At 41.5% G+C, this 26195-nt stretch overlaps 1 protein-coding gene and 1 pseudogene across 1 annotated transcript in view; one reads left to right on the top strand and one right to left on the bottom strand.

Annotated features, from left to right (window-relative positions):
• The first annotated feature begins 4626 nt into the window (after positions 1-4626).
• The window catches only part of HECW2 (HECT, C2 and WW domain containing E3 ubiquitin protein ligase 2), a 225521-nt gene continuing 203952 nt past the window's right edge, over positions 4627-26195 (top strand). Inside the window, exons 1-2 of the mRNA XM_036254150.1 lie at positions 4627-4656; positions 19263-19589. Of these exons, the coding sequence (XP_036110043.1) occupies positions 19298-19589 (292 nt within the window). The 5' untranslated portion in view covers positions 4627-4656; positions 19263-19297. The remainder of the gene's footprint in view (positions 4657-19262; positions 19590-26195) is intronic.
• Positions 7399-8344, bottom strand: LOC118625002 (annotated as a pseudogene).

The raw sequence follows: 26195 nt of genomic DNA on the forward strand, positions 1-26195 counted from the left end.
ATAGAACTGAAAATATTTTAGAATGGCTCAAGTCTCTCAGTTGACTTTTGGCTCTTTTAAAATTAGTTCAATAAATGAATATATTTAGGAAGATACTAAGCTATTTGGTCTAACTTGGGACTATGTAGAGAGATTATTTGGTGATTTCTTACCAGCCTTCTCAAATTTCAGCATTTATCCACGTCAACTGGGGATCATGTTAAAAGTCTGATGTCTGCCCCATCATGGATGGGTAAGGATCAGCAGTTTGGATTTGGGTCTAGTAACAGGCTCTCTTGTCATTTTCCTGGTACTTGCTTCTTCCAAACCCAGTCTCCTAGAAAAAAATGCTCTTCATACTTGATCCCTACAGTTTTTTTCTTTTGGTCTTTCCCCCTCAGGTATTTTGAGATACAGGTGTAAGGCAAAAGTAGGTTTACAGTTGTGAGTATGTGAAACACAGAGTTTATTCTTTTATTATTATTTATTAATTATTGTATTGTTTTCCATGTGAATGGCTGTAAACCTTTTGCCCACTCCTGTATACATGACATGTAACACTGTAAGTGTAAGGTGTGCAGTCCAGTGATTAGATATACTTAGATATGCAAAATGATTGCCATCATAGTGTTAGCTACCACCCCATCACATCCTCAATTATTTCTTTTCTGTGGTGAGAACATATAAGATCTATGCTTAGCAACTTTTTTTTTTTTTTTTTATCCTCACCCGAGGACATTTTTCCATTTTTTGTTCAGGTAGAGTGGGAGGGAGAGAGAGGAACAGAGAGAGAGAGAGAAACATCGATGTGAAAGGGACACATCGAGTGGCTGCCACCCGCACAACCGACCAGGGCCGGGGACAAACTGCAACCGAGGTACATGCCCTTAGCGGGAACCGAACCCGGGTCTCTCAGGACCGCAGGCCGACGCTCTAACTGCTGAGCCAAACCGGCCAGGGCAATGCTTAGCAACTTTTAAGTATATAATACAGTATTATTAACTACAATACAAATTAGACCCCTGGACTTGTCCATGTTATAACTGGAAGTTTGTACTCTTCGATCTACATCTCCCCATCCGCCTGACCCTCCCACAGTCTTATCTTTATTCCTCTGCCCCTCTCTCATTAAGCATGTTTTCTAAGTCAATTCATATTTTTTGGATTTTTCAGATTTTGCCTCCCAGTGTCTCCTGTTACCTAGGTGTTGTATACTAAATAGTGGGAAGTATCCAGGGTATTATCTAGGATTCTTTAAGTCTGTGACAGAAACCCAACTTAACTTGCTTAACTAAAAAGAGAAAAAATGTCAGGAGATTCCAAGAATGGACCTCGTCTCAGCACACGTCTCTGAGCCTGGGGCCGTGTATAGCCCCCTCTCTGGTTCTCAGCCTGGCTGACCACCAAGGTCCTCATACCTCCAGAGAGCAGGTGGAGGGACACCTTCCTCTTCCAGGAGGAGAGAGGCGGGAAGTACTTGTGGTTCAAAATCTCTTCTTTATCCCAATGATTCTTGTGTATTGGGACAGAAGGGCTTACTGTTGCAGACAGTGGGTTTTTGGTTTACTCTGGGATACTTCTTTTAAAAAATACTTTGATTAATGGGGTAACAGATAAGTGCATAGTGTTTTGAGATTTCCTCCAATTACAACCAGTTATAACTGATTTGCACTTTAATTTGTTTGAAACTATTATTTAAAGCCATGGTATCTTTCTAAATTTAATAATGTAGCATTCTAAGAAAAAAAATATTTAATTTTATTTATAAAAATGAATAGATTTATTTGACTAGATTTTGATCTATGAATTAAAATGCTTTTTCTTATGGTATATTGAATTTGGGAGCAGGAATCCAATTGCTATAAACTTAGTAAGTTAGAATAATTTGGCTCATTGAAACAAATGAAATTTTCAGCATCTTTAGAAAGAAATTGGCAATTTTACTTACAGTCATATAACTGACATATAACCTAATTAAAATAAGACTGTCATTATTTTGTAAGAATTATCTATCCTCTAGAAATCATTCCACCAGACTTCGAACTTTACTTCATCCATATGTTCTCATTTGTTCGATAGTTACTGTGTCTCTGCTGCTGCAATGGACACCTGGCAAAAATAGGGGCAATGGAAAGAGCTGGAGAAGAATGAATTGCTTTGTATGGTCCTGCAGTCATCTGGGGAGCCATTGGGGTACCTGAGAACTAGTTGTGTATGTGCATCAGTGCATTCGGTGAGCGGAAGCTGGTGCTTTAGGCAGGCGAGGTTCCCAGGCTTGGCATCACCAGTTTCCTCCCCCTTCCCTGTCTCTTCAGGATAAGAAGCCGTCACATCCTTTTAACACCTACTCAAACGCCATGGACAACCTCAGCGTTGACAGGGGGGCAGACCTTCGCTTCTCAGCTTACCGCAGGGTTTCTAAGTGCAAGCATCATGTGCCTGCTCAGGGAATCTGCTAAATATGTACCCATTTTCCTTTACAAATGGCTGGGTGAGGAGAGGAAGGCAAAAAAGATGTGATTTCTATTGAGTCTTACCTTGGAAGGGCTCCCGTCGGCGAAGCCACCGTGTCGGGCCCCTTTCTGTGCCTGCTCAGGACAGCGGTCAGAGTCCATGGAGACTGTCTTGAAAGAAGGGAATGGCTGCCTCTTGACAACATGATGGGCTTGTAAAGTTGACTTATAATAATAAATCTGTGGCTCAAAACAAGTAAGTAAATGATGACTTCCCGTGTCTGCAAAGCTTCCAGTAGGTGGACGGGAACTGAGAACGAGAAGGTGGGAGAAAGCAAGGCAGGTCCTTGCTCCGGCAGGGCCCGGTGCTTGGCCCTGCATTGGGGGCACTGACTTTGAACCCCGGAAAGAGATGATGTCATCTTTCCCCCCAGTTTTGTGGGTAACCCTGGGTATAACAATGTGGCCTTGTTAAAGAAGCCACTAGGAACTATGGCATATGGGGAGAGAAGCTTTAAAGGCGGAAAGTGGGTCTCAGCTCTGTCACCCACTCGCTCGGTGCCTTCATCTGGAGATAAAATCTGGAATCATCTCCATCATAGGGTAGCTGTAGAGACAACATGGCGAGGGTAGGGGCAGGAGATATCTGACAAGCAGGCCTGTTCAAGTCAATCCCCGTACACTGAACAACCACATTTCATGGTAAATAGGGAGCCAGGGGTTTGATTTTTGACAAACAAAAGTTCAAATTATGGGAGTCAGTTTATTTTACAATCAAACTTAGATTATCATCACAAATATGGTTTTAATTATTAGGAGGAAAAAAGCACAAATGGCGTGTTGCAATTTTTAGAGGGTTGGGGTGTTAATTTTTTTCAAGAAAATTGTATGATAACACAATATGATATTTGCCTTTCGTACCACAATCATGCAAGTCATAGTACAAAAACGATGCTGGGGCTCCGTCAACCTTCCCACGGCCTCTCTTCAATCCTGCAATATTCAAGTTGCTCTTAAATTTCTTCTCCTTCAGTTGTCAGTTGTTCTAACTTTGTCAGACCCTTATTCATCAGTGGTTTTGCATGGGATTCAAGTAGTTTTTCAAAATCCCTTTCATTAACTTTTATGAATTCCTGGTCTTTTATTAGTTCATGCCGGTTCTCTTTGCAGTCATTTTTTTGTTGGACGTCTGACATTCAGTGAATGACTGGCTGACACGCAGAGATGTGACTGGCAGGGATCGACTCTGTCGTGCGTGGGAGAAATGGTTGAATAGGGACTAATTTCAAAAGTCTTCAGTTCACTGTTCTGTGATATATTTGTTTGCTTTCTTCTTCAGCTCCTTAACAGTGTGGAGCTGGATAATGAATACCTAGCTAAAAAGGATTTCTTCTGGTAAAAAATATTTGAAGACTATAGTGCTATGAAAACGTTCGTAGTCCTTTTGGGAGAGCTTTAAAACATTTTTATCCTAATACCTGAATAGAAATTAATAAGTATTATCATGATACTGAAAGAACTGTTTTCCTCACCCACATTTTGCTTGTTGATGTTTATTTAATTTTTGGGTTCTTCCCGATGATTCTCTATGCCACTGGGAATCTCTGGAATTGGGTGATTTTTTTCATTATTATTTAAATTTTATTTTTTTTAGTCTTAAGATTGCAAGTTCCTTGAGAATGGAGTCTGTTTTATTTGCTGTGCCTTGGAGCCTCGAATGTAGGCATTGAGAACTATTATTTGTATGAACAATCAGGTATGTTTAGCACTCTGTGTTTATGACTTGCATGGGACTCCCCTCTCTAACCTGATTATTTCTTATTGTTTGATTTCATCCCTTATCGCTTTTTCTGTTCTAATGCACCTTCTGTTGACCTCTGTAATAATGGTAAGCCTCAGTTGGGTAATCTCAGGCTATGAAATTTAACTTGTATGTTTGCAGCTTCTGCCCACAACCATTGCATTGTACCAGTGAAATGATTTCAGTTAGAAATCTTACTGTGGTGGCAAATCACTTGTGATGTTAAAAACAATATTTGATCATGTAACTGAATGGACATTGTCCTAGGTGCTCTGCCTGTCGCCGGAGGGTTAAAGGGGCCAGATCTCTCCAACACTGTGAGCAGGAGGCTCTTGGGATGCAGTTGGAATAAGCATATTCAGAAGCCCCATGGAAGAATGGCTGGTTTTTATTGGCATGGAATTACCACATGCCAAATATGCGGTAAAGTTCCATGTCCCGCAGTGTCCATTCTGGGGTTCTAAAGTCCCATGTCCCACAGTTCTGTTCCGTGATGCAGGTGTGTCCAGATTAAGATTAATCCAGATTCAGTCCATTAATCTCTTGTATGGGTCCCACATGGCTGCGGACGACGTGGGGACACGTAGGGCGTGGGAGCCCTGGGAGCAGCCTGGCAGGAGCAGCAGGAGAGAGAGCAAGAGGAAGATCCTTTGTCTAGGAGAGTGAATATTCAGGTTTCTCAGCTTGCAGTGGCCCTGCCTATTTTGGCCACTGACTCGCTCCCAGGTGTGAAAGGCAGGTAGGCACCTCCCAAGAACAGATAGGCACCTTACTCAGACCCTACTGGGCATGCCTCTAAACTGCCTTTGTCCAGACTCTTCCCCCACGTGGGGAATACACCTGGAGTGTTAATTGCATGCTTTCTGTCGAATAATAATAACCAAGTTATTGCACTGATAAATGTATTTAGAAAATCATCTAAATACAGTTGCCAACTTAGAAGTGAACATCAGTCTGTCATTTCCAACTCTTCGTGAAGCATATACTCCAGTGAAGAGAGACACTAGACACTAGAGAGATGCTGTATGTTAGAGTGTGAAAGTTCTGTGGTGAAAAAATAAAGAGGGAAAGGGGATAGATAGTGTTGGGGCAGTTGTCATTTTACATAGGGTAGACAGGGAAGGTCCTGCTGAGAGGGTGGCATCCGGTAAAAATGTGAAGAGGTAACAGAGTGAGCCATGTGGATATTGTAGAGAAGATCTGTGGCAGAGAAAATAGCAGATGCAAAGGCCCTGTGGTTGGTGTGGCTGGTGCCTTCTGGGAGCAGCAGTGGGACTAGGGTAGCATGAACATGGGTGGCCGTAGTGGTAGATGAGGTCAGAGAGGACCAGGGGCCTTGTAGACCATTGTGAGGATTTGGGTTTTTTCTCTGAGTGAAGTGGTGGCCATTGGAGAGTTTTGGTAGAGAGTAAATGATCTGACTGACATTTGAAGAGAATCACTTGGTTGCTGTGTTGAGAATAGCAAGAAATCAAGGATGGAAGCAGGGAAGGAAGATGATAGTGGTTTGGACCAGAGTGAGGTCAGTGAAAGCTAATTCCTATCTTTCCTTACCTTTTATTTTTGGTACATGCCCCTAGCAGGAACCAAACCCAGGACTCTTTGGTCTGCAGGCTGACACTCCAACCGCTGAGCCAAACTAGCCAGGGCTCTTTCCTTACTTTTTAACTGGATTCTTTCTTTGGTCTAGAATTCATGCCGTATTTCCATGGCCTTTTTGTATTTTTCAAGGTCCAGCTCCATTTTTCTCATTAGGATTTTCTTATAGACACTGTAGTCCCTGCTGATCATTTCCTATAGTGAGCTCTTACTGACTTTTGCACTTATAGTATAGAAGGCAATTGATTGTTCTCAACTTATTTCATGTGGGTTCTTTCTAGAGCCTTATCTTATACTTTTCACCACAAAGTAGACACTTGACTCAATAGACCCTGTTTGGATAGCTAGCTAAGTCTAAAAACATGTCAACATGTATTCATACTGTTGGTTTGATTTTTTTTTACATTCTTTTCTCATTAGAAGCTGTTAACTTCGTCTATTCATTCATTTGAAATGTATTTACTAATAACTTACTTTTTCTTTATTAATTCATTTTTGTTACAGATGTTTCTCCTACTTTTCCCCATTGACACCCTTCTCCCCATCCCCCCACCCCATACCTGGCTCTGTTGTCCATGTCCATCGGTTATGCATACATGTATATAAGTTCTGTGGTTTATCTCTTCCCTCCCCCCACCCCCTCTTCTGAGGGTTGTCAGTCTGTACCCTACTTCCATGTCTCTGGGTCTACCCTATTCCTCAGACTGTTATGTTCATTATATTCCACAAATAAATGAGATCATGTGATATTTGTCTTTCTCTGCTTGGTTTGTTTCACTTAGGATAATACTTTCTAGGTCCCTCCATGTCGTCTCAAAGGATAAGAGATCTTTCTTTCTTACAGCTGCATAGTACTCCATTGTGTACATGTACCACAGCTTTTTTATCCACTCATCTACTGATGGACACTTGGGCTGTTTCCAGATCTTAGCTATTGTAAATAGTGCTGCTATGAACATAGGGGTGCATATATTCCTTCTGATTGGTGTTTCAGGCTTCTTAGGGTATATTTCTAGGAGTGGGATCACTGGGTCAAATGGAAGTTCCATTTTTAATTTTTTGAGGTAACACCATATTGTTTTCCATAGTGGCTGCACCAGTCTGCATTCCCACCAGCAGTGTACTAGAGTCCCCTTTTCTCCACACCCTCGCCAACACTTGTTTGATGATTTGTTGATGGTGGCCATTCTGACAGGTGTGAGGTGATACCTCATTGTTGTTTTATTTTTTCAAAAGACACATTTATTTAGCATCATGATCAGACTATTATATTTAGCAATCAACAGCATGGGTGCAAACAAAACAAAACAAAACAAAAAAACCAAAAAACTACTATAAAACCCTTTGTTGGAGTGCTTTACACTTTCCACAGAACAGAAACTAAAATAACCTGTTATACAATTAGTCACAAGTACAGTCCTCGAGTTTTTTGCCCATTCACATGAGTATTGTCTAAAGCATGTCTTCTTTGTAGCAGCCAGGCCCTGCCACCCCTGTGCTTGGCTGAGTTCACAAATCCGTTGTAACCTGTAGCTTCCCTGTCACTTCTCTAGCTCTCCTCTCCTGCTAAGCTTGGTCCCTGCCACCGCCATAGCTGCTGCTGCTGGAACCGCCACAGCCACCTTGGTTTCGTGGTTTGGCGAACCACCACCACAGGGGCCAGAGCTTCTGCCTCCAAAATTCTCCTTTCATGGGTCCAAAATTTGAAGATTGATTGTTGTAATTGGAAAAATCATTGTAGCTTCCGCCTCCTTCAAAATTGCTTCCATCATTACCAAATCCATTATAGCCATCCCCACTGCCACCATATCCACCACCACCATGGCTGCCACGAAAGCCACCTCGACCACTGAAGGTTCCTCCACGACCAAAGTTGTCATTCCCACCAAAACCCCCTCCACGACCACCTCCAAAGTTTCCAGAACCACTTCGACCTCGTTGGCTGGACGAAGCACTAGCCATCTCTTGCTTAGATAGGGCTTTCCTTACTTCACAGTTGTGTCCATTCACAGTATGGTATTTCTGAGTGACAGTCTTGTCTACAGAGTCATGGTCATCAAAGGTCACAAAAACAAAACCTCTCTTTTGCCGCTGCCTCAGTCAGTCATGATGTCAATCACTTCGATTTTCGCGGACTGTTCAAAATGATCTTAGGTGATGTTCTCCAGTGTCTTCTTTAATACCACCAACAAAAATCTTTTCCACAGTTGAGTGGGCACCAGGTCTTTGAGAATCTTCTCTTGAGACAGCCCTCTTTGGTTCTACAACTCTTCCATCCACCTTGTGTGGCCCTGCATTCAAGGCTGCATCCACCTCTTCCACAGTGGCATCGTGACAAACCCAAAGCCTCTGGAGCGCTTGGTGCTTGATCTCTCATCACCACACAGTCTGTGAGCATTCCCCATTGCTCAAAATGGCTCCTCAGACTCTCCTCCATTGTTTCAAAGCTCAAAGCTCCGATAAAGAGCTTCCGCAGCTGTTCCGGCTCTTTGGGAGACTCTGACTTAGACATGATGACTGCAGGAGGGGAGGCTTCAAAGATGCTCACTCGGCGATGTCCACCGGCAGAAAGCTACCTCATTGTTGTTTAAATTTGCATCTGTCTGATGATTAGTGATGTTGAGCATTTCTTCATGTGTCTCTTAGCCATTTGTATGTCCTGTTTGGAGAGGTGTCTATTTAGCTCCTCTGCCCATTTTTTAATTGGGTTCTTTGTCTTCCTTTTGTTGAGTTGTATGAGCACTCTGTATATTTTGGAAATTAACCCCTTATCTGATGTATCACTGGCAATTATGCTCTCCCATACAGTGGGTAGCCTTTCCATTTTGATGATTGTATCTTTTGCTGTGCAGAAGCTTTTGAATTTGATGTAGTCCCATGTGTTCATTTTCTCCTTTGTTTCTGTTGCCTTAGGTGATGTATCAGTGAAAATTCTCCTGCGTATGATGTCCGAAATTTTGTTGCCTACATTTTCTTCTAGGATTTTTATGGATTCATGGGTCACATTTAAGTCTTTTTTCCATTTTGAGTTTATTCTTGTAATCACTTACTTTTTTTTGGAGAATATAACATGTAAGATAAATAGTAATTGTCCTCAAAGAGCTTATAGGCCAGCGAGAGAAGACATGCATTTTCATAATTAGCCGCTAAGACATTGTGAAGTGCAGGAGATATGAATGATATAAAAAAGGCCACTGGAGCCCTGGCCGGTTTGGCTCAGCGGTTAGAGCGTCGACCTGCGGTCCGGAGAGACCCGGGTTCGGTTCCCGCTAAGGGCACGTACTTCGGTTGCAGTTTGTCCCCGGCCCTGGTTGGTCGTGCGGGTGGCAGCCACTCAACGTGTCCCTTTCACATCGATGTTTCCCCCTCTCTCTCTTCCTCTCTCTCCCTCCCACACTGTCTGTACAAAAAATGGAAAAATATCCTCGGGTGAGGATAAAAAAAAAAAAAAAAGGCCACTGGAATTCAGTAACGGGAATGTGGCCTCCAGCTGGGTGTTCTTTCAGAGGAGAGTGGTCCTTAGACCTTGAAGGTGGAGTAGATGCTGTAGGTGGAGAGAATGGTGTGGGCAGTGCTGGGCGTGCTGAGCATTTTCATGGGTAGCAGAGTAGATTAGCTTGTGTGGAAAGTTTGTATGGAACTTCGGGTTTATTTAAGGAAGTCTAAAGAAATCCATTCAAAAATCTACTCTCTCCTCTCCACCCTAACCCCTAGGGCCACCATTCAAATCCATACCATCCTCACCTCACCTGGACCAGACAGTGTCCTGCTCTGACTCCAGGCCTCGACTTGATCAGCGTGAATGTCACTGCCTGTGAGGGGACTGCATTGCTCACCCTACTTACACTTGGTCCCACCCCTGCCCCTTTGTTCATTTCCATCGTGGCCCTTTAATGATGTGATTTAGTTGATTGGGAGTGCTGTCGAAAAGTGCTGCTGGGAGAGAGTAGATGGATTGTCTAGGGGAAAATACAAGGGTCAGAGAGGCCTGCTGAGAAGCGACGGTCTAGATATATGACGTGAACTTGGCCTAGAACGCTTGTGGCTGTGGGAATGGAAAGAGAGAAGCATGAAGGTTTTTGTTCGTTTGTTTTTTCAATTTTTTTTTTTTATTCCTCGCCCGAAGATATTTTTCTATTTATCATTAGAGTGGGAGGGAGGAAGAAAGAGAGACAAAGAGAAACATCGATATGATAGAGCCTCATCGACTGGTTGCCTCCTGCACGACCCGACCAGGGCCAGGGACGAACTGCAACCGAGGTACGTGCCCTTGACTGTAATCAAACCTGCGACTCATTGGTTCGCAGGTGGATGCTCTAACCACTGAGCCAAATTGGCCAGGGAAAGCATGGTTTTAAAATATGCTCTGTGGGGTACACAGTACATGCTCTAGTTACTAGAGTTTATATAGTTATGACCTCTGGTGCTTTATGGAATAAATAATTGTATTTAAATACATTTGGTTGCCCTGGCCGGTTTGGTTCAGCAGTTAGAGCGTCGGCCTGTGGTCCTGAGAGACCCGGGTTTGGTTCCCGCTAGGGGCGTGTACCTCGGTTGCAGTTTGTTCCCGGCCCTGGTCGGTTGTGCGGGTGGCAGCCACTCGATGTGTTCCTTTCACATCGATGTTTCTCTCTCTCTCTCTGTTCCTCTCTCTCCCTCCCACTCTACCTGAACAAAAAATGGAAAAATGTCCTCAGGTGAGGATAAAAAAAAAAAAATACATTTGGTTATGCCCTGGCCAGTTTTGCTCAGTGGTTAGAGCATCGGCCTGCGGTCCAGAGAGACCTGGGTTTGGTTCCTGCTAAGGGCACGTACCTCGGTCGCAGTTTGTCCCCAGCCCTGGTTGGGTCGTGTGGGTGGCAACCACTCGATGTGCCCTTTCACATCGATGTTTCTCTCTCTCTCCCCCTCCCACTCTATCTGAACAAAATATTGAAAAGTGTCCTCAGGTGAGGATAAAATAAATAAATAAAAATAAATAAATACAGTTGGCTACCTTTTTCTAGCAGCTTTTGACCATCTCTAACTAGGAGCTTATGTGTTGTGGTTTCTCTTTGCAAGGAAAGCTTCCCCACACAAGTGTGCTTCAACCCACACATAGTAATGCAGAATTCTTAACTTTCTAAATGCCTTTACCAACAATTGGCAATTATCTGCAGCTTTAGCTGAAGGTGATGTTTTGGGATGTGTTCCATGCAAAAGAAAAAAGACATTGTTCCCCCTAAGAATATACGGGGAGTAAAAGTTTAACATCTTTCAAAAGAGATGACTCTAAAATGAATTGATTCAATTTCCCCCACATAAATTGTCAATATTTGTGAATAGACAAGGAAACCACCCACAGTACTTGATATAAAAACAAAGAGTTTTTTTCTCTTTTGAAAAATACCTGGATAGACCATGGAACTTCATTTGCACTTACTGAAAAATAGATGGGAATTTTAAAAAGGTTTTGAAAATATATGCATTTTTGGTTTTCATTTCCCTAATGTGACATGACGTTTAAAAATGAGTCTTGAGATGAAGTTTTGCTCTTCTTAATTTAATAGCATTTAAAAAGTATAGATCAGTGTTTTAAAAAACTGGCATCTATGCCAATGACTGTCATTCCAGGAAGGGAATCATGACAGTCTGTCCTCAACTATTGAGATAAATGAGTAAAGATACTGCCTCTGTTCTTCCCACACTCACTATCCTGTATTGTTCTCTCATTGTACAGTTAAGGGTCTGTCATTTGGGCGCTGATGTTTGTGTGTGTGTGTGTGTGTTTATTTTTGTCCAGCGTTCATTTCCTCTTCTAGAAATAGCTCATGAGGTTCTGTCTTTGCTTTTGAGGACTATTATTTTTCAAAGGTGACATTTTAATGGACAAAAAATTATATCTTATTTATTTTTGATATGTAATTATCGGCAATTTTTTCTTTGGTGAATTACCTAGTCACACCTGCGAAGGAAAGTTTAATTAAATAACTGAATTAGAAACCTTATTGAGTCCAAAGAGCTGGAAAGAGTTAAACCAAGTCTTCATTATTTTCTCTTATCTAATTGTATATTTAGTGATTTAAAGCTAAACCACAACTTGAAAGCACTATTGGACTCAGTCTTTAAAATGAACAACTTTTGGAACTTAAAATTATTTATTTCTATTTGTGTACATCCCTTTTCCAGATTTACAGGTGGCCTATTTTTATGTTGTGGATCATTAGGTATCATTTGATAAAATTGTGGGGAGAAGAGCCTTTTCTTAAGGGCAGCAGCCGGGAGGGAAAATTGAATTTTCTGATACTTTCCACTTGGGCAGAAGAAGTGAGAGGTCACTTCAGTCACCCCGGCTCTCTGTCAAATGCCCTGAAGTCATGGAGCATTTACTCGCAGGCTCTAAATCTGATCTCGATGATTTTATTCCTGCCGAGTAAACTAAGGACAGGGTTATGATTATGTATATGGCACACACTGAGTAATGACTATGAATGCGTTCTCTTAGCTGTGGACACGGTGGCAGTCCACTGGGGAGGGATCCTTGTCGAGAATTTGGTGATGGATTTCTTCATCTCAGATGCCCACTGGCATTGCTGGATCTGATGGGTCTCTGTTGCCTCTTCCTAGATGGCTCACATCTCTCCATTTTGCAGACTCATGTTCTTTAGTGTCTCGTGACATAAATATAGTCCCTCCTCCCTTTTTTCCCCTCATTTATGTAGTAAAACACACATGGAGTTTGAAGCATAGTGTAGTTGAACAGGTGTGTATGTGTGTATGGTGCTTTTTGGGGGGAATTTGAAGGGTTAAACGAGGATGTTAGTTATTGTTATTGGTTTCATTTATCAATGTTCAGTGTAGGTTAAAATCCTAGGGTGCACTGCCAGTCTGTAAAAATCATTTGATAATGAATGTGTTCAGTACTTACCCTTCAGGGGTGAGGTTTAGTAAATTGACATTCACCTCCAATGTCTTTAGCAAAAATATTTTAAGTAAAAACATTTGCCTATTGCATTTGCCATCTGCTACTGGCTGTATCTTCTAAACAAAATCTGCTGCCTTTGGACGTGAAGTTGTATACTAAGGTGTTTTGCAATTTGCTTAGTAATAACATCTCTCTTGACCTCTGGAAGAAAAGTGATTTTGTTTTCGGTTGTTGAAGCCGATGTCTGTTTGAGAGAACAGCATAGCAGCATAGTGCAGACCTAGTCACAATGAGAAGGGGGAGGGCTTTTTAGGGAGTGCTACATCATGTACATTGTGTCTGCTGGGAAGGGGACAGAGCAGCAGAGGCTCACCATGGGCAGGATTATCCAAGAGCTTTAAAGATCCTGCTTTCTGTGGAATCAGTGTCGGGGGAACTAGTCAGTTTTCCTTACTACAGATTTATCTTTGAAAGCTTTTCAGAAGAGCATGGACAATGTACTGAAGAAATGTATCTTTCTTGTTGCAGAAGGCATAGGTATGAAACTGAGAAGCCAACCAAGAGTTTTTAGATTCCAGTAGGAGAAAACGAAAAGAGCAACTGTTGTTTGAGTAGCGCTAATATTTTCATAGAAGAACACTGCATTGAATAAGGTAGTTCTAGACTAACATTTTTAACCGTAAAATTTAGAGTGGTTTGGTTTTCGTTTTCATTTTTATGCAACTTTGCAAATTCATTTTTGCATGGTGTTTGATTTTACCCATTATGGAAACAAACTCTAAAAATACATTACTTTTTCTGGAAGGCAAAAAATAAAGTTTTCCAAAGCAGGCTTGGTAACAGCAGCTTATTGTGAACTAAGCGTTCTGACTTTATTTCTTTCTGTTCGTCTGAGTTATGTAAAGTAAAACATATGAATGGGGTCTTTAAACACTGGGCTAATAAGCCTTTTAGAGATACATTGGCAGGGTCAATTTTAATTAATAAATACTAAGACCATTATTAAGTAGGAACTTACATTTGAATATTTGTTTTATCCTTGGCCTCATCATAACCAGCAATTCACACCCACCCTCACAGGAGTCTTTAGGACATAGTTACTTGGATATATTGCATTTACTTCAAAGTCACCCTAAATGGTATTGATTTTTCTCAGCCTTATCAAAGTTCCTGGGATTCTGTTGTCAGTCTGAAAATCCAGAATTTAGTCCTAGTTTATTTTTTACTTTTATCTTCTGTATTCACTGTGTTGCCAAGTTTTTGGACTCTTTTTTGGAAATATTTCTGATTGCTGTATTTCCTTTATGTTTAACGAAAATCTGTTCTTCCGCACTCAGTGCCAGATTCCTTAACTAATCAGTTAGCGTCTGACTAGTTTCCCCGCCTCTGTTTTCCTCTGACAGTAGCCCTACAGAAGCGCTCACGTTAAGTTTCTCATACATAAATTTCATATTTTGACGCCTCTGCTCTAGACCCTGGAATGGCTCTCTGCTCATTGCTCTTGGCGAGGTTCCAACTGAATTACTTCGTCGTCGGTGCCCCAAATCCTTCTGATCTTCCTTCTCCCTGATCCCACACCTCACTACGTGCAGTCACCAGTTCGTGAGTGGTGGGCTCTAAGAGTCCTTCACACATGGGTTGTTTGGAAGTCGGAATGAAATGTTTATGTAGAAACAATTCTTTAAGAGCTGTGGTTGAGTCATGAGCTATATAACTCAAAGGCCTGTGGATCCTAATGCTGATTTCTTAGCTCTGGGCACTAGCAGCCATGTTGAGTTGGGAGGTGGGGCAAGGGTGGTCTGTTTCTTCTCCTTATTACTAAGTACGGGGGCCTCCAGCACGAGGGTGAGATGGTAGTGATTTTTCACATGTGCAGATGGTCTTTAACATCTAATTTCTGTTACCTGTTCTTCAAGGCCTAGTGTTTCTCTTCCCAGACTCTTACCCATAGCGAGCTACCCCAAACTAAATAAGGCATTAACTCAGTGATTATAATATTTTCCTATTGAATAACAGTAGTCGGTAGCATTACGATTGATACACGGTATTAGTTTCAGATGTGTAACACAGTGATTCAACATTTATATACCTTACATAGTGATCACAATAAGTCTAGTAACCATGCCCCTATACATAGTTATTACAATATTACTGACTCTGTTCCCTATGAACAGCAGTTGCTTTTTATTGAACAGTTTTACTTATGATTTTTCTAAACCTTATAATGGTCTTGCATGGCACATTAAAGTTACCTCCATTTAACAGGTGACTATATTGAGGCAGGGTGAAATATAAACTCAAGACTTATCAATAACCTATGTATTTGTAAATAGAAAGAGGGAGTGCCACCTGAGTGTTTGCTAAAGAAATAGACAGATGACCCCCATTGTCTCCCCACCTCATCCTTCCCCCGGCAGACAAGCACCACTGGGCACCGTTTCTGCCTTGAAAGACCGTATAGCTTCAAAGTTAGAGACAAGGAGCTAAAAGATATCAAAAGAGTTTCTGGGACTCGTCAGCCCCATCCCACCTTTCATCCTCAAATCTGTCCCTAGAAAATGCCCAGCCCAGCCCGGATGTCTTCATATAACAGGATTATAGGGTTCCTCCAATTAGAGATTTGGCTCAAAAAGCATCTTCCTGCTAAAATGCACTGGAAAGGACCCTGGGAAGAATGAAGGAATTCTTGGTTATTCACACATTATTGTCAGCTAGTCCAGTGCCGTTTTTCCCTAGGCACACCAAGGGCCTTTTTAATGGGATGGAGTTGAAAAGAAAGCCCCGTCCTGGAGCTTCTGCGTGGTTTGCTTTGCAGGATCCCCGTCATCTCCCTAGGGTTCTGTAGAGCCTTTGTTTTTTGTTTTATTTTTCTTCCCACTCATGTCTTCAGCTTGGTAGCTTCTTCGTATCCCTGCTTCCCATTAGAATGCTCTTCCTGCATTCCTTCTTTTCTTCTAATCCTTTAAAACTTGATCTTCGCGCGACCCGGTGTGGCTCAGTGGTTGAGCGTTGACCCATGCACCAAGAGGTCGCTGGTTCGATTCCTGGTCAGGGCACATGCCCAAGTTGTGGACCCAATCCCCAGTGGGGGGCATGCAGGAGGTGGCCATTCGATGTTCTCTCTCATCGATGTTTCTGTTTCTCTCTCCCTCTCCCTTCTTCTCTCTCTAAAATCAATAAAGAAAAAAAAAAAAACTAGAACTTGACCTTCCACAAAATGTTCTTTATCTCCTTCAGCCAACTTTTTGTCTCAAAGACCCTTAATTTCCTCATCTGAAAAAAGAGATAATAGCATTTCTCAAATTTAATTCACAATATTCTGGGGTCTTACTTGAGGTAATAGCTGTAAAAGTGCTTTGCAAAATGTAAAACACTTTGTAAATATTATGTTGCTATCATTTCCTGATGCCCCACAAGCATCATTGCCTCCATCACCTATTTGTCAAGACAGATTGTACATATACATGACATGGTATTGATACCAGAGTGAGTTCGTTCATAGATGAATATTTGGTCTTCTCCCTGCAAAGCCAAAGTACCTGGAACATCTGGGCCTTATTTTATGCTTTAGAAATTAATAAACTAGCAAATTCATACTCGCTTTCCCACTAAATATATGAATAGTTATTCATTTTTTGACTTGTCTAGTGTGTGTCTCTTCTTGTAGAGATGCAGGCTTCGTGAGGGGACGGACTTTGTCTTTTGCCCCTTTGTGTCCTTAATGCCTTTCAGATGGGAGATGCTCAGTAACATTTGTTGGATGAATGAATGAGTGAACGAGTGAATGAGTGAACCCAAGAATGGTAGGAAAGTTGAATTTCAACCTTTATCTCTGGCTGGAGGACCAGAGATTGTCCCTTGTCAGGGTTATGAGGTTAAGGCTCAGGCTTCAGGGCTGCTTTTCCTCAGTGCCAACGAGGCTCATTTTTTTCTGGTTTTGGGGCCATGCTTTGCATGACTGAGGATGCTGGCAGCCCACTCCCCCAGTAAGTTGGGGGAATCCAGGGGATATTGAAACCCATTCTACTTGATATAATTAAACTAGAACGTAGTCATATAATATTAGTAGCTAAACTTGATCGAGCACTTGCTATACGCCAGGTACTGTTCTAAATGCTTTACCTGTACTAATTTATTTAGTTCTCTCCAAAATCGTGTGAGAAGGGTGTTATTATGTCCCTAGTTTACAGATGGGGAAAATCGAGGCACAGAGAGTTAACGTAAGTTGTCCGAGCTCACAGAGTGACTGAGTAGTAGAGACATGACAAACCAGAAATCAGGCTTTGGAACTAACTCTCTTACTCACTGTGCTAACCTATCTCTCTGATTAAATAGAGGTCATTTAAAAACATATGTTTTGTTGTACATACATGTTTTTTCCCCTTTCTTCTCAAGCAGAGTAATTTTTAGTAGTTCTTCTATGGTGGCTGCATGCTATTACGGTTCTGGCCTATTTCCTTCAGGGAATTAGTTTAGTTATGTATGGCCTGCATTTTCTATTTGACGACAGTGTGTTAGGAGTGAATTATTTATAGTGCTTGCTGAAGCTGATGTGTTGCTTGACTCACTCTGGGTTTAGAAACAAAGAATAGCCTGTTGAAATCCACTAAGATGAAAATTTCATGAAACTGTCAGAGTAGAAGTTGACCTGTATTTTTGGCATCATGGACTTGAGGTTGTTTAACAGTGATGGTTTATGTTATGATGTCAGAGTTACCATATATCACATAAGGAAAACAAGGGCTAAATTTATGAAGATGAATATTAGTTTACCTGCACATTTTATTTTTGTCTTTTTTGCACAGTGTGTCTTGTCCACCAATCCACGTTATTTCAATTTCAAGGGATAATGTTAAAAATATGAGATCAACGCACGTTATGACAGAAATTAGTTGAGTAAATACATTTGCAAGTACTGTGACCCTCGCCATGGCAGAATGTCCCCTGCACCCAAAGTGTTTGTGAAATGGATGGGAGATGGGAGAAATTAGAGAGCCCTTTCTTTTTATTCCTTCAGACTCAATATCTGAAGCTATTATTTGTCATGTAAATACTGTACCCAAGATTTATGTTTTTTTGTTGTTGTAGTAGTTGTTTTAATGGAAGCTCATGGGCTGATTTTCCAAGACACCTTTGTAGGGATAACCTTTTTAAAAAAAATGTATTGGAGAGGCCAGCACATACTACAGATACAGAGTAAATATGAAATCCATAAGGCATTAGTGAATTATGTGGTTCCAGATGGTAGAAGTAGTATTGACCTGACAGAAGATCAGGGATGGTTAAGGAAAGACTCAAGGTGTAAGTCATGCTCCTAGGACCTTAAAGAATACCTAGGAGAAAGATGCTCACTGTTTATTCATTTGTTCTTTAAATATTTATCGGTACCTACCATGTACCAGGCACTGTTGTAGACACTGGGGATAAAACAGTGAACAAAACAGATGAAAATCTCTGCCTTTGTGCCACTTTCATTCTTGTTTCCTTTCAGCTTTATTGTGGTATAATTGATAAACAATATTCTAAGATATTTATTTATTTATTTTGTATCCTCACCAGAGGATATTTTTTCTATTTATATTAAGGTAGAGAGAGAGGGAGGGACAGGGAGAGAGAGAAACATCAACGTGAGAGGGACACATTGATTGGTTGCCTTCCGCACAACCTACACCAGGGCCGGGGATGAACCACAACCGAGGTACGTGCCCTTGGCTGGAATCGGGTTACTGCCTATGTTTTCTAGTAGGAGTTTTATGGTTTCAGGTCCGAGTTCAAGCTTTTAATTTGTTTTCAGTTGGTTTTTGTGCGTGATGTAAGGTAGTGGTCCAGTTTCTTTCTTTGCATGTGGCAACTCAGTTTTCCCATCCCCATTTATTGAAGAGACTGTCCTTCCCCAAGTTTATATTCTTGTGGGGAAAGCACACAATAACCAGATAAATAAGTACGTGGTACTATGTGGTACATCACATCATAATAATTCCTATTGAGGAAAAAAAGCAAGAAAGGAGAGACGGGGACCACTTGGGCGCTGTGGTTTTAACTGCGACAGCCACTGTAGTTGAGTGAGGAGTTCCTGAAAGACTTTAGTGAGTTACATTCCTGTGCAAGGGAATTGAGCCCAAGAACTTGCCCTCAATGGTATATTTCAAATGTTTTGCATGAGTCAAAAATGTTCTGTCTTGCTATTTTAAAATTTAAAAGCACAGCAAATAATTATGTGTGTGAAGGAGAAGTGGATGCCGTTTCTGATGGAGAAAAGATAGACCTAAAAGGGATGGTCGAGAAATCCTTCTTCCTTACTTACTAGGAGGGAGCTGGGTGGAGCGGAGTCATGGGGTGGCCTTTGGCATCATCTGACCTCAGTTGTCTCTGACATCATCAGTAGACAGTACAGTAACAGGCTTAATTTTGACAGCAGAAGATTATTGCACGGTCAGGCTTTGACTCAAGGCTTTAAGTCTGGGAAGCTTAAACCTATTTCCTCGTGTTGCAGCACTAATGCTTTGTGCGCGTCTGTCTCTTACAGATTTGTAGGAAGCCAACCTCAGAGAGGCAGACGGGATGGCCAGCTCAGCCCGGGAACACCTGCTCTTTGTACGGCGTCGAAATCCCCAGATGCGGTACACACTGAGCCCCGAGAACCTGCAGAGCCTCGCCGCCCAGAGCTCCATGCCGGAGAACATGACCCTGCAGCGGGCCAACAGTGACACGGACCTGGTGACCTCCGAGAGCCGCTCCAGCTTGACTGCCAGCATGTACGAGTACACGCTGGGGCAAGCCCAGAACCTCATTATCTTCTGGGACATTAAAGAGGAGGTGGACCCCAGTGACTGGATTGGACTTTATCACATAGGTGAGTCAAATGCAGCGGACTTGCTTGGCACTTAGAGCATACCTTTTACTGTGACATTATACTATTCCGATTTTCTCTTGTAAGAAAGTTCACACACAGAAATAAGAGCAGCAAGATTCTGGGTATTTGTTTTTCCTCGTTGTGAGGGGGAGAGACAACAATTATAAATACCTTTGCTGATGTGAATTCTGTGGTTACATCTCTACCCTAATGAAATGCCACAACCTGCAGATTTTACAGTAATTTCTCTTTCAAACTTCATATTGCCCTTGATCAATAGTCCGGTAGCTATTAGCATTTATGAACATTTTTAGACTAATGAAGCAGATATTTAGATTTAGATAACTGATCTGGAAGAACGTGCCGGATTTTTTGAAGGTTGAATTTCATGAAGAACAACCTGCAGGCCAGCGTATCATTCGGAATTCTTTGAAGTGTCCTAGATCAGTTAGGTGAAGAACGCGTCATATTCTTCTAACATATGACTAAGAAATAGGTTGCTATTTGTTGTAATAAAAGTGTCCCAGCTCTCTTTTGCTGATTTGTATTCATAGGTAGGTGGATGATGAATAACATATCCCAGAAAATGTAAAGTCTGCTTTATTTGAAAGCAAAGGACAAAACGTACCAACCAACCACAAAGAAAATCTAAATCAAACCTGACAATAAAATGTAACATTCCCCAAACTTGGAGAACTTGTTTTATCTTTTAATGTTTAATCATGCTGGATAACAAGCAGTCTAAAATGGCAAAAAAAAAAAAAAAAAAAAAAATCAATGAATTTTTTTTCTTCTTTCTGTTATGACAACAAAGGAGGGATAAGTCTATAGAGTTCGGCATTATCCCCAATTGTGTTTAAATACATATTGAAAAGTTACATGATTTAAAAATTATATTTTTATATCTTATATTTATTATGTTCACAAAATATTTTACTTTTTGGAAAAACTCTTTTGGTTTTTATGTAATTTCACCCTTTTGGATTTCATAAACTTTTTTTGTTTTACTTTTCTCATAATGCTTTTTCCTTTTCTCTCATTTTAGATTTTGTAATGCTTAGTATGAGACTACAAATAGCAGACTGTGTTTTTCTTGAAAGTTTTTATGTGATATTGTTTTGGGACTTAATCAGTTTATTTTTTTTATATGGGATGATTTTCTTTTTTCTGTGAATGACTTAATCTATAAGATGCTAGAATCAATTAAGAGGTTGACTCCTGCCCTGGCCGGTTTGGCTCAATGGTGGAGCATCGGCCCGAGGACCAATGAGTCCTGGGTTCGATTCCAGCCAAGGGCACATACCTCAGTTGCAATTCCTCCCCGTGTGGGAGGGAACCAGTCGATTGTTTCTCTCATGTCGATGTTTCTCTCTCTCTCCCTTTTTTTCCCTCTCTCTCTACCTGAAGATAAATAGAAAAATATCCTCAGGTGAGGATTAAAAAAAAAAGACATTGACTCCTGTAACTTTATACTTTTCCCCTACCTTCCTTTCTGTTTCCCCACCCCACTTGTTATATTTCACTGTCTAGATTTAATCCAGGAGGAAGGAACGAAGGAATTCATAGCCAAGTTCATCTTATCTCTGAGTAACCAAAGCCACAAAATCTTCATGTTCTTATGTTTAACTTTCTAGAGGCAGAAACAGAGGTCAGAGTTCTAAATCTGCAATTAACCTAAGGACTCAGTTCGGAAAGTAGGATTAGGAAATAAATCTCTTTTGAAAAGTGCTAACTTCTTTTGTTTATTTCAAGATGCTTCTGTATCTTTGTCACATACCATTATTGAATCTTTGCTCCTTTGTGTTTAATGATTTTGTTTTTTTTTCTCTTTTAGCTACTTTAAATATTTTCTCTTTATCTTGGTTTTTAGCAGTTTGTCTACAGTGTACTAAGTATGATTTTCTTTATCCTGGCTGGGATTTCCTGAGCTTCATAAGTAAATGATTTTGATGAAAGTTGGGAAATTGTTGGCCATTATTTCTTCAAACGATTTTTCTATATGTTTTTACTTTCTTCTTTTTCTGAGATTCCAATTACACATATGTTGCATCATTTAATGTTGTTTTTCAAGGCTCTGGTTAATTTTGCTTCAATCTTTTTTATATTTATATTTAATCGTTATTCTATATAGTAACTTATCTTCAAGTTCACTAACTTTTTTCATCTTTGTTCTGCTTTCAATCCCGTCCAATGGACTTAAATTTCAGTTGTTTGACTTCATTTATAGACTTTTCATAGTTTTTATTTCTTTTATGAGATCCCCTATATGTTAACTCATTCAGACGATATATTTTTCAATTCCTTGAATTAAATAAAATAAAACTGTTTTAAACTATTTGCAAAATCCAATATCAGGATTACTAAGTGTAAGTCTTTATTCTGTTTTCCTATTGACTATGGGCCCCATTTTCCTGTTTCTTCGCATATCTAGCAATATTTTATTTACACTGGACATTGAAGAGTCTGTATGCTAGAAATCCCGAGTTCTGTGGAATGACTTGTTGTTGTTGTTTTTTTAAAAAGATTTTTATTTATTTATTTATTTTTTTTATCCTCACCCAGGGACATTTTTCCACTTTTTGTTCAGATAGAGTGGGAGGGAGAGAGAGGAACAGAGAGAGAGAGAGAGAAACATCGACGTGAAAGGGACACATTGAGGGGCTGCCACCCGCACGACCCCAACCAGGGCTGGGGACAAACTGCAACCAAGATACATGCCCTTAGCGGAAACCGAACCCGGGTCTCTCTGGACTGCAGGCCGACGCTCTAACCGCTGAGCCAAACTGGTCAGGGCGGAATGACTTGTTTTAATGTACATTTCTATTCTGTTAGGCAGATTTATCTATTAGGCATGATTTACCCTTCGTTAAGACGGATCCGTGGAAAGCCCAGGGTGGTTCCCCAGCACATCCAGCTGGATGGCATTCGGCCTCCAGGTTTGGGGTCCCCTGTGGATCTTATTAGGGCCTGGTTTGAGGCTTTGTTAGGTGGGTCTACAACAGGCCTTACTCTAGGACTTCGTACTTATTCTTGAGTAGGGGCGTTTCCGATGTCCTAGTGGATGCCTGCAATGTTTAAAGGTCGCTTCACTCTGGCTGAGCGGTGATGGCTGTGTTCTTTAGCCCTGCTTGACCTCTACTACCTCATTTTTTTTTAATCCTCACCCAAGGATATTTTTCTATTTATCTTCAGATAGAGTGGGAGGGAGAGAGAAAGGGAGAGAGAGAGAGAGAGACATCAACATGAGAGGGACACATTGACTGGTTGCCTCCCGCACGACCCCGACCAGGGCTAGGGATGAACCTCAACCTCATGCCCTTGGCCGGAATCAAACCCGCGACTTATTGGTCCACGGGCTGACACTCTACCACTGGGCCAAACCAGCCAGGGCTCTGCTACCTCATTTTACTCTCAGCCCTGTAGCAACTGTCTGCAAAGCCTTGGAACTCTCACCCTGCACGTGTGCAGCCCAGACTTGAGCCACATGTGGATCCACATGTGGGCTTTTGGCCTTCAGTCCTCCAAAACTCTTTCCAGTGCTCTGCCTGGAGGTTCCTGCCTCTTCGGCCTATCAGAACTGCCGTGGACTCTAGTTCCCTGCACTGCGCCCAGGGAATCATCCCCTGGCTGAGATCTGAGCGGTCATAGAGGCACCTCGTAAGTTTCTCTTCTCCCTAGGATTCTAGTCTTATACCACCTGTTGTACAATAGCTGAAAGCCACTGCTTCCTCCTTTTGTAGTTGTTTCCGTTAGGAAGGCTTGTCTGGAACTAATGACTCCAGTGTGGCCCAAAGCAGGAGTTCTCCCATGCTTTTGACTTAAGGTAGGCAGTGAGGTTCCACTTAATTTCCCCACCTAGCCATTTCCAGAGAACTCTGGATAAATAATAAATGATTGTTTGAGTCCCATCCATTTGTCAGTTCTTCTTAGTGTATTTTCTAAGAGTTTTTGCTCTCTAGCAGGGAAGAGGGGCAAGGAACTGGCACCCCCAGACTGCTCAAGGGGCAGGGACAAATACAGACTAGCATTTACAAATAAAAATACCACGCAGGTGGAATTAGTCACTTGGTGTTCTCAGGCATGATGTTGGTTCTAGCAGGTCTTCTACAATGAATGGGTTTGGAAAGCACAGGTCTCAGCATCTAGAACATTAAATATGGCTCATTTATATCGATGCAGGGCCATGATTGTGTTTAAAAGAAAGACTGCTTATCTGGGACCTCAACGTGAGTGAAAAGAACCAGGCTTCAAGCAGAGACAGCCATTTCTCTCTTGAGGCCCAGGCTGCCTGTGCTAGAGGCAACCTCACTTATGTGGGGACTTTGCCATCCCACTTGGAGAAGAACGAAGGACAGCGCTGTGGTCTTTCACTGACAGCCACTCCCTGATCCCTTTTTTCCTGATGGGGTCAGTGGGTGGGCAGCCAGCCCTTGACCTCAGGGCAGGTAGGCCCTTCCCAGGCTCAGGAAAGGTTTAACTCTATGGTCCTCCAACCGATTAATGAGTTGTCTAGGCGTGGGCCTGTGACCTAGTCCTGGTCAGTGAATTACAAGGGGAAGACTTTGGGGATCTTCCTTTTCAATGAAAAGTTAGAGCTTCACAAAGAGGGAGTCTTTAAACTTCCCCTTTTCTTATACTTGGGACTTTGGGGGAAGGAAGCAGTTAGTCTGAGTTATATCCATGTGGCGACCATAAGGCATCGAGCAAGAAGAATAAAAGCTAAGGATGACAAAACAGGAAGTTAGCGAGAGCTTGGACTGGTGCTCCAACGTTCTTGCTATATGGAGAAAGTCTCCCCCTTTGTTTAACTCATCATTAGTAAGGCTTCCTTACACCACCAGTTACTCCTAACGGAGCTGCTGGACTGGCTATAAAGAAAGACAAGAAAGGGGAAGGGAGGGATGCCAGTGGCTTTTGAAGGCAGGACAAAGAGTGAGTGGGCTACTCGCAGTTACTGCTTCATGGAGAGCGCTCCGGGAGGCTCAGCACAGGTGAAAACCAGTAGGTTGTTTTAAAAAGATGTAACAAAAACTTGTTACTTGAAAACAGTAACTCTAAGTCATGGGGATATTTTCAAAAGTTTTTGGGACTACTAATAATAGGGAGACTCTTTCAAATGAATAATTAGTAACTTGAAAATATGCATGTTTTCTGGGTATTATTAAATGAAGATGGGTGAGATGATATCTTTGGAAAAGACCTGAAAGAAAAGAAAAAATGCAAAGCTGGGGTGGGGAAAAGAGTTTCAGGGTCCCAGTTATGTCAGATTTAGGGCTGTTAGGACAAAACAGGTCTTGAGCTCTGTGAAATAGATGTGCTGAGAATGTGGATTTCGTAACAGTAGCACATATGTCAGGAATAGCTTCAGATTTCTATACCTCTTAGTAGGAAGCAGTCGCTCCCTTTCAGTTGTGTCCTGAGAATCTGGGCTGTTTCCTAGCAACATCTAGTTTTATTTGTGGAACAGAGACATGGTCTCTATAGAAATAAGTCCCAAAGGGGAAGGATTTGGCTGGAGCATCGGCTAGCAAGGTGTAGCTTATTGGCACGCTCTGCGTTTTGATTGTGTTTCTCTTGGCTTATTTTTTTCTGCCTCTCTACAAGTATGAGGTTTTTGTACTTTTTATTTTTATTGTTGACACTATTACAGATGTGCCCTATTCACCCCTCTCCATGAGTTTTGTTTTCATTCGGCTAACTATTAACAATATTTTACCCTGTATAATTCACTCCAGCTGACTGTCAGCACTAGTGATCTGGAGGGGAAATCACCCTCCTGGATCACAAACATAAATCTTTCTCTTCCATTTTAGGTCCTGCCGGGACTACAAAGAAAAAAGTTGAAAATGTCAAGGCACCATTTGGGGACACTTTGGGTGTAAACACTGTTCTCAAGGCAAATTAGATTTTCACATCTGCACCCGGAGACTTCCAGACATGATCACAATGCAGCTCTACTGTAGCTCTGAATCTCCAAATTGCAGCAATTAATGCCTTGCAAGTGGTTTTCAGAAATCACTAGGTTTATAATTTATCACTGGTGTCCAAAAGTAGAATTGACCCCTCACAAGTTTAATAGTGCTACTCACTGCCGCCTCCTAAACTCACTCAATGAGAAGAGCCCCATGTTTATTTTGTACAGAAACACCTAGGGTACCCAACTCAAACAGCTTCCCATGGAAAAGCAAAAGGACACCCTTTAAACGGGCAAAGCATATCACACTTGTTTCAGGCTCACACTCTGAGTCCTCTTGATGTTTGGTCTTGTGCTTATTTTTCTGGCTATTCAAAACAAAAACACTTCAAAACACTTAACTTGCCATTTCTCATTTGCAGGCAACTTCAGGTATCTGCACAGAGCTAGGAAAATACACACTATGAAAATCAGAAGTGTGTACTGTGCTGTACACCTGTGCCCCTCAAAGTGCTGGTCGACCATCAGTCTGTTACTGGATAACAAATGTCCCCCAGAATGTAAATCAATGTAACTGACTTTATTTATTTAGAAAAATCTTGCTATTAAAAAATAATCTAAACTAAGTAATGGGCTTCTTGATGTAGGTATTTTATATTCTGATGCAAGCTTCTTATCTTGTCACGAATCTA

Source organism: Molossus molossus, unplaced genomic scaffold, assembly GCF_014108415.1.
Source record: "Molossus molossus isolate mMolMol1 unplaced genomic scaffold, mMolMol1.p scaffold_m16_p_11, whole genome shotgun sequence".
Classification (NCBI taxonomy): domain Eukaryota; kingdom Metazoa; phylum Chordata; class Mammalia; order Chiroptera; family Molossidae; genus Molossus; species Molossus molossus.